Source organism: Babylonia areolata, chromosome 14 (assembly GCF_041734735.1).
Source record: "Babylonia areolata isolate BAREFJ2019XMU chromosome 14, ASM4173473v1, whole genome shotgun sequence".
NCBI lineage: Eukaryota > Metazoa > Mollusca > Gastropoda > Neogastropoda > Buccinidae > Babylonia > Babylonia areolata.
The window spans coordinates 22,923,379-22,932,617 of record NC_134889.1 but is presented as its reverse complement, the minus strand read 5'-3'; the positions used below and the strand labels follow the sequence as shown (position 1 = coordinate 22,932,617).

Genomic DNA, 9,239 nt, shown 5'->3' with positions numbered 1-9,239 from the left:
AAACCACTGTAGTGTCTTGTATTGTACGTCTGTATAGTGATAGTGACACAAACAGACTACACTTTGGCGTTTACCGGCGTGTGTCCATCACCGACTGCTTCAGAAGTTGTCTCCAGGGCTCAGGTAACGATGTCGAGTTCTCAGTGATTCCTCAGCCTGAGTGTTTCAGTTTCGCGAAGACCGAGGGCATAACAGCGTTCGAACTAATCCAAATATGCAACACCAGCCTGCCTGATCAGCAACATAACCCAACGCGCTTTGTCAGGCCTTGAGCGCATTAGAATATATTTCAGTGTTAGGCTATCTGGATTTCTTCTTCGGAATTTTTCCACTGACAACTGTGACACTTTTTTGTTGCCAGCCAAGTGCGTACTGCACACGAGACATCGGTTAATTGTTTCACCCGAATAACTAGACGCTCACTGAGTTTAAGTTTCCAGTCAAAGTTTGGAAACAAAGGTGGCCAGCGGCGGGATTCGAATCCAGACCCTCCGAGTCAGTTGTTCTGAGACTCTGTATTGGCAGACAGATAAGCGCCTTAACCATTCTGCCACCACCTTTCTCCTGCTATCATCCTCCACCTTCCTTCCTCGATTCCTCAGAATAGCAATTGCCTAACCTCCGCCGGTGTTCTAAGTTACTGAAGTCTTGCCGTGCACGGCCGCGGCACACACACGCTTACTCACACACTGACACACACACACACACACACACACACACACTCAGACAGACAGACAGACACACACACACACTCAGACAGACAGACACACACACACACTAACATACTTTGTTTCCACGATGTCCAAAGAAAGGACTGGCAGAAACTTGAGGAGCGCGCGCGTGTGTGTGCACGCGCTTGTGTGTCAACGAGACAAAGTGTGTGTGATTGTTTGTGTGTGTGTGTGTGTGTGTGTGTGTGTGCGAATGCGCGAGCGCCGTGTGTTACTGCCTATCATCATATCTAAACGTGCTTGCCAACCGCATATCTGTGTGCATGTCTGCACAGGTAAGCATGCAAATTATTCACATACACTTTGCGCAGCAAGCGATAGTGCTTGTCGATTGTGTTTGTGTTTCAAGTCCTACCACGCACAGCGAATACAACACGAGAACAACAGCACAAATCGATAGTACCATGCTGTACTAACTCATGTATATTCACGACAATTCTTGACAGTTGGCCGATAAACACGTCAGCAACCCTCTGACGTCAAATACTCATGACGTCTTTTATGACGACACAGGCTGCTCAGTGCTCACGTGATGTGTCAGTCTTCGCCGGGGCCCAGTGCACGTGGACCGTTTCTGTACTTCCCCAGTCACACAACCAATCCCCTTCTGACACGTCAGCGAAGATGACGGGAAGCTCTGCCCAGCATGCACGTAACTTGTCTCTATGTTAAAATACAACCCAGTTCAGACTAGTATCACAGGTGTAACATCACTGACAAACTGAAGTTTGCTGTTGTAAGCTGTAGGATAGCCCACCTATAACCACGGAAGTTCGGGAAGAGAAGATATAAATCCACCAGGTGATTATACGTTTTTAGTTGGTTTTTTTGTTGTTGTTTTTTTTTACTTTGCTGTGAAGGAGATGCTTCGTCTTTATTTGTTGTATAAAGTCTTAAAAAAAACCGTGGCACACCTATGTTGGAAACATACATTACATAAAGGAAAGAAGGACATGTTGGATGTTTACTTAAAAAAAAAAAATAAAAAAAAGGACATTGCGGGCATTACGACAAACAAAACATAACGAATACTATTACTAGTTTTCATACAGAACAAGAGAGGCAAGGCCTTCAAGACTCACTTGTGATAAATTACGTCCCCTAGCATTAATTACAGAGTAATTTCCCTTGTTTACTATCTGCACCAAAACGTTTGCAAAATAAATAAAACTTCCATGCTTAGCAAATGAAGTTCCTGTTTGAACAAAAAATGATAATAATGACTCCTCTTGTTGTTGTGTCAGAATAAGAGGTCAAAGTGCCAAGTTTAGAGAATACAAAAAATATAGATATAACAGTAAATGCAGTTTGCATATAATTAGGCTTCTTTTTATTTTTTTGTGCCCATTCCACAGGTGCAATATTGTTTTAAACAAGATGACTGGAAAGAACTGAATTTTTCCTATTTTTATGCCAAATTTGGTGTCAACTGAAAAAGTATTTGCAGAGAAAATGTCAATGTTAAAGTTTACCACGGACACACAGACACACAGACACACGGACACACACACACACACACACACAGACAACCGAACACCGGGTTAAAACATAGACTCACTTTGTTTACACAAGTGAGTAAAAAAAAACAAACCCGTTGAATTAGTTATTTATGAGCATTTTGCAGTACTCTGGCCCTGCTGGCAGTCCTTTTTTTCTTTTTTATGACTTTGATAAACGTTTTTATTTATTTTTTAATGATTTTTAAAAGTATTCTTATGAAGACATACCATACAATGCGCATAAGGATACCATATTTCACATAACTGCATTAATAATGAATGAAAGATTAAACTGGTGCGTCATGCAGTGCTCTGTCCATGCTTGCAAAGTCTTTTTTTTTTCATAATGATATCATTCAAGCAGTTTAATCAACCAGCTAACTAAATAAAGCAAGACCATGTTCTTAAAAAACAAAGAAAAAAAGTTTGACCGTTTGCGTTTCGTACAATTTATTCACTACCATGTGCCAGTCCGGGGGTGGGGATGGAGAGGTTGGTGGCTGTGTGTGGTGTGTGTGTGTGGGGGGGGGTGGGGTGGCGTGTTGGTGGGGGGGGAGGAGACTGGTGTGGTGGCTGTGTGTGTGTGTGGGGGTGGGTTGGGGGGGGGGAGAGACTGGTGGCTGTGTTGTGTGCGTGTGTGGGGGGGGGGGGGGGGGGGAGAGACTGGGGTGGAGAGTGGGTTGGTGTGTGTGTTGTGGGTGCGGGTTGGGGGGGGGGGGTGGGAGGAGGTACTGGTGGCTGTGGGGTGTGTGTGTGTGTGCGTGTTTGGGGGTGGGGGAATGACCGTTGGCGTTGTATTTGATGTGTTTGTGTGCCGTGTTGGGGGGGGGGGGGCTGGAGACTGGTGTGTGTGTGGGGGTGGGGGGTGTGTGTTGGGGGGGGGGGGAACTGGTGGCTGTGTGTGTGTTGTGAGGTGGGGGGGGGAGAGGAGACATGGTGGCGTGGTGTGTGTGTGTGGTGTGGGGGGGGGGGGGGGAGAGACTGGTGGCTGTGGGGTGTGTGGTTTGTGGTGGTGGTTGGGGGGGGGGGAGGGAGACTGGTGGCTGTGGTGTGTGTGTGTTGCGTGTTGGGGGGGGGTGGGGGGGGAGGGGGGGGCTGGGGGGGTGTGGTGGGTGGTGCGGGTTTGGGGGGGGGGGGGAGACCGGCTGGGGTGTGGTGTGGTGGTGGGTGGGGGGGGGGGGGAGACTGGTGGGTGTGTGTGTGTGTGTGTGGTTGGGGGGGGGGAGACTGGTGGTGTGGAGTGTGGTGTGTGTGTGTGTGGGGGGGAGACTGTGGCTGTGGTGTGTGTGGTTGGGGGGGGGGGGGGGGGGGAGAGACCCGGTGCTGTGGGTTGTGTGAGTGTTGGGAGGGGGGGGGGGAGACTGGTGGCTGTGGGTGTGTGTGTGTTGGGGTGGGGTGACGTGTTGGGGGGTGGGGGGGGGGGGGGGGGGGAGACTGGTGGCTGTGGGGTGTGGGTGTGGGGGTGTTGGGGGGGGGGAGAACGGTGGTGGGTGTGTGTGTGTGTGCGTGTGCTCGAGCAAGCGTTACGACATGGTCGTGTGTGTGCATGTGTGTTTTTTTGTGTATATTTGTGTGTGCGTGCGTGCGTGTGCGAACGCGCGCGCGTGTGTGTGTCATTATCAATTTTATGATGGATATTATATGGACCAGCGCATGATGATGGACATCACCCTCCCCCCACCTCCTCCATCCCCTGGCTGAGAAATATCAGAACGAACGAGGAATAAAACGGGGAAAACAAGGGAACAACCAGAAATGACAAGCATAATCATTTCCTGTGTCAAAATAGTCTTTTGAACTGGACCCGATACTCAAACGGTTTAGAAGCAAAAACAAAACAACAACAACAACAAAAAACTGAAACCAAACCAAACAAAAATAAACAGATAAAAAACAACAACAACAACAACAACAAAACAACCCAAACAAACAAAGAAGCAAACAAACAAACGAAAAACGACGACGACAACGACAATGTTGCTGCTGCTACAATATTGATGATGATGAAGTTAAAGCATGGTGAAACGCAGTAACGTATGTCAATACATGTTTCAGAATGACGACCCACTCCACCTACCTCCTCCTCCCAACGCTCACGTCAACAACGATGATAATAATGATAACAGCAACAATAATATTAACAACAACAGTAGCAGCAGCAGCAGAAAAATCCAAACCATCCGATGACGCCTCTGAAGACCCAATCAAAAAGGGAGACAACGTCACTGAGCTCCGAGAACGCCTGGAACGGGTCCGGCTGCAAGTGGAGTGGCTGACGAAGGACAACCAGGAGCTGGAGAGGAAGAACCAGATGCTGGTCAGAGCGCTCCAGGAAGAGGAGCACGCCAGGAACTCCGCGGTCATGACGATACAGAACCTCCTGAAGGACGTCAATGATCTCCGCGAACGACTGGAGCAACGGGAAGAGGAGGCAGAGAAGGTCTGCAAGGACGGCGTTTGTTCTTCTCGGGATGAGCTGTGATGACGCTTCAGGTTAGATGTGACGTAGTAGGTGTGCACTGACGTGTGTGTGTGTGTGTGTGTGTGTGTGTGATGGTGAACACCACGCTCTCTCTCTCCTCTCTCTCTCTCTCTCTCTCTCTCTGTCTTTAAAATAACGCTATGTGCAGTCTAACTTTGTATTTATTTCGAGCACTTCAAATGAGAGAAACGCTCGAATCCTTATTGCTTGTGGTATCTAGTTGTGCTTATTGTATCTACATGATTGTAGTAACGCATGTTAAACTCTGTTATCGCCCCCTTTTCATATGGGGCTATGGCCTTGAATGAATAAATCATCTGAAATCTGAATCTGTCTCGGTCTCTTTCTGTGGCATAATGCATGTTCGTGATGTATTTGAGAGATTCCGGTAATAATCACTTGAGCTTGGAATCTGGAATGGCGTCCTCCGTGTGTTTATTATGCTTGTGAGATTTACTGTTAAAACCTGATAAACCAACAAACAGTACTACAGGCAAAAACAAAAAACGACCTTTCTTATTTTGTATATAAAGTATGTAAAACACACAACCCCAACCCCACACCCCACACACACCAAAAAAATATATATATATAAACATAAATTTTTATTTAAATTTTTTTAGGGTTGTTGGGGTTTTATGTGCAAAAAACCCAAACCCAAAAAGGGCTTTCTTTATTTTTAAACCTCCACCCTTTTCATTTCTTTTTCATTTTTTCCCAAGGGAGGAAATTTCACTGCTTTTGGGACAAATCCATACGCTAAAAACCACATATTTTGGCAGATGCCTGCCACACGCACCATCCCCCAAAGGGCTCATCGGGCCCTTGGGTTTGCATAAACACCCCACCCCCCAAAAACACCCACCACGCCCAACACACACCACACACCACACCACAAACACACAATAATATATATATTTTGGTGTGTGGGGTGTGTTGTTTTGTGTTTATGATTATAGGTTCCAAACATAATTACTTATTTTTTAAATTAAATTTTCTTGTCATTAGTTTTTTAATAAAATTTAACTTGATTTTTTTTTCCAGTCTCTGATTTTCCCGGAGAGGGGTTTTGGCGGGTTTTGGGAAGTAAAAAGACCAATGTCTTGCCCCAAAGGGGCATCAAATTTTTCCCCCTTTGGGGTTCCAAATTTTTAAAGGGAAAAAATTTTTTGCCAAAGGAAGAAAAAAAAAAAAAACCTCCTGAGACGGCCGGGCTTTTCCTGGGAAGTAGGACCCAACATCTCAATAAAAGGGGCAAACCAACTTTGTTTTTTAAAGGCTTTTTGTGGGGGCGTGTCGTGCTTGCGTTTTGGTGTTCTCTGTTTGGGGTGCATTCTAGGTGGTGTCCCTTTTTCCCGTCTGTGCGGCTTTAATGCTTGTTTTTTTAATTACGTAGATGAAAAGGGGTTTGGGGTTTCCTTTTTTGGGGGTAAACTGGTTTTTCAAAAGGGGAATTTTTTTTTTGGAGTTTTTTTACATGTGGTTTTGTTTTTTTTTGGTGTGGAGTGTTTCTTTTATGTTATTTTTCCCCCTCGTTAAGGGTCCCGGAACATTATTTGAAATTTTAATGAAAGGCCCAATGTAAATAAACTATATTTACTTTACATTATTATTTTTTTTGTATGGAAGAAGAGGAGAGAGAAGAAGGGGGAGAAGTGGGGAAGAGAGGTGTTAAAAATCTGAAAAGGAATAAAGCCCACGTTTTGCCGTCGGTTTCAGTGCCATTTTTTTCCGCCATTTGCCGTTCAAAGGGAAAGATTCTCCCCTTCCTCCCACCCCCCCCTTCCCCCCTTTTCTCCTCCCTCCCCCCCTGCCACCCCCCCCCATTAACCCATCCCTCCCCCTTTTCCCCCCTTCCAAAATCCCCCCCCCCCCCCCCCATTACGCTGGGTTCAAAACCTTCCCCCCTCCCCCCCCCCCCCCCCAATCCCCCCTCCTGTTTTAAACCCAAACCCTTCCCCCTACCCCCCCCCCCCCCCCCATCACTGCTGGATAGAGAGCCTTCCCCCCTTTTTTTCTCCCCCTCCCCCCCCCCCCCCCCCCCCCCCCCTTTTCCCCCCCCCCCCCCCCCCCCCCCCTTTCACAGTTTGGATCAAAAATTCTTTTTTCCCCCCCCCCCCCTTCTAATCCCTCCCCCCCTCCCACCCCCCCCTTCTCCCTTTCCCCCCCCCCTCCCCCCTCCCCCCCCCCCATTACGAAAAGGGTTCGACCTTTTTCCCCCCTTCTCCCCCCCCCCCCCCCCTCCTTTCCCCCCCCCCTCTCCCCCCCCCCTCCCCCCTGCCGGGAAAGAGGGGAAGCCTTCTCCCCCCCTCCCCCCCCTTTCCCTTTCCCGGGCGGGCCCTCCCCCCCCCCCCCCTTCCTTCCCCCCCCCCCCCCACACTGCGGGGAATCAAGAGCCTTTTTTCCCTTCCCCTTCCCCCCCCCCCCCTCCCCCCTTCCCCCCCCTCCCCCAAAACCCCCCCCCCCAAACCCGCGGGGCCTTCGGGCCCCCACCCCCCCATCATTTCCCGGGATCAGAAAAACCTTTTTCTTCCCCCCCCTTTCTCCCCTCCCCCCCCCCCCCCCCACCAAATTCATCCCCTCCCCCCCCTTAGAATCAAAAGACCCTTTCCCTCCCTTCTCCCCCTCTCTTCCCCCCCCCATTCACCCCCCAAACCCCCCCTCCCCCTCCCCCCCCCCCCAACACTGCACTTTTCAGAAAAAGCCTTTTCCCCCTTTTTTCACCCTTTTCCCCCCCCCCATTCTGGGTCTGCCCTTTTTTCCCCCTTTCCCCCCCCCCTCCCTTGGCGTTCCCCTTTTTCCCCCCCCCCCCCCCCATAACTGCCGGTTCAGAGAGCCTTTCTCCCCCTCCCCCCCCCCCACCCACCCCCCCCTTTACTCCCGGGACAAACCCTTTCTCCCCCTCCCCCCCCCATCCCTTTTTAAAAACCCCCCCCCTCCCCCCCCCCCCCAATTACTGCCCGGGACCCAAGACCTTTTCCCCCTCCCCCCCTTCCCTCCCCCCCCCCCCTCAACTGGGAAAAGGACCCTTTTTCCACCCCCCCTTCCCCCCCCCTTCTGGTGAGGCCTTTCTCCCCTTTCCCCTTCCCCCCCCCCCCCCTTCTTTCTTCAGGGCCTTCTCCCCCCCCCCCCCCCCCATTACTGCAGGGACAGGGGAGCCTTTTTTCCCCCTTTTCCCCCCCCCCCCCATTACGGGAAAACGGATCAGAGGGGCCTTTCCCCCCCTTCCCCCCCCCCCCCCCCCCATTCCCTGAAACTTTAAGACCCCTTCCCCCCCCCTTCTCTTCCCCCCCCCCCTCTCCCCCCCCCCCCATGACTTGCCGGATCAGAGACCCTTTTCCCCTTTCCCCCCTCATCCCCCCCACCCCTTTAACTGCCCGGATAGAGACCTTTTCTCTTCTCCCCCCCCTCCCCCTTTCCCTCCCCCCCCCCCCAAACCCCCCCCCCTCCCCCCCTTTCCCCCCCTTTCCCCCCTCCCCCGAACCCCTCCCCCCCCCACCCCCCCCCCTCCCCCTCCCCCTTTCCCCCTCCCCCCCCCCTCCCCCCTTTTCCGGCCATCGGGAAAATTTTTCCCCCTTCTCCCCCCCCCCCCTCCCCCCCCCCCATTACTGCACGGTCAAAGAGCCTTCCCCCCTCTCCCCCCCCCCCCCCTCCTTACTGCCCGGTTTAAGACCTTCCCCCCCTCTTCTCCCCCCCCCCCCCCTTTAAACTGTGGTTTCAAAAGACCCTTTCCCCCCCCTTTTCCCCTTTTGCTCCCCCCCCCCCCCCCCCTCCCCCGGCCGGCCCCACCCCCCCGTTTTCCCCCCCCCCCCACCCTCAAACGGGATCAGAGACCTTCTCTCTCCCCCCTCCCCCCCCTTTTCCCCTTTTCCCCCCCCCCCCCCACCCAATAAAGCGGACAAGAGCCTTTCCCCCCTTTTTCCCCCCCCCCCTCCCCCCTCCCCCCCCCCCCACCCTTTTACTCCCGGGATCAAGAGCCTTCTCCCCCCTTCTCCCCCCCCCCCCCCCCCCTTTTTGGTCGGGGCCCTTTTCTCCCCCTTCTTCTCCTCCCCCCCCCCCCAAACCCCCCCGGGGGCCCCCCCCCTCTCCCCCCCCCCCCCCCCTTTTCCCTTCTGGAATCCCCCCCCTTCCCCCCCCTCCCCCCCCCTTCTGACGGTGGGCCTTTTCTTTTTTTTTTTCCCTTTCCCCCCCCCCCTCTTCTGCCTCCCCCCCCCCCCCCCCCCCCCCCCCCCCTTCTACATTCCTTCCCCCCCCCCCCCCCCAAATTAACTGCAGGGACAAAGAGCCTTCCCCCCTCTCCCCCCCCCCCCTTTTCTCCATCCCCCCCCCCTCTCCCCCCCAACCCCACATTATTTGGGGATCAGAGAGCCTTCTCCCCCCTCTCTCCCCCCTTTCCCCCCCCCCCCCTTTAACGCAGGGAAACAAAAACCTTCCCCTCTCCCCCCCCCCCCCCACCCAACGGGGCAAAACCCAAAGACCCTTTCTCCCCCCCCTTTCCCCCCCCCCCCATTACACTAAAACGATCAG

General features: G+C 52.5%; 1 protein-coding gene across 1 annotated transcript; it reads left to right on the top strand.

The window, feature by feature from the left end:
- Nucleotides 1-1,366: 1,366 nt before the first annotated feature.
- On the top strand, nt 1,367-4,772 carry LOC143289551 (uncharacterized). Its single transcript, XM_076598558.1, has 2 exons — nt 1,367-1,532; nt 4,286-4,772. The coding sequence occupies exon 2, from the start codon at nt 4,287-4,289 to the stop codon at nt 4,710-4,712; it is 426 nt and encodes a 141-aa protein (XP_076454673.1). The 5' UTR covers nt 1,367-1,532; nt 4,286; the 3' UTR covers nt 4,713-4,772.
- Nucleotides 4,773-9,239: the final 4,467 nt, after the last annotated feature.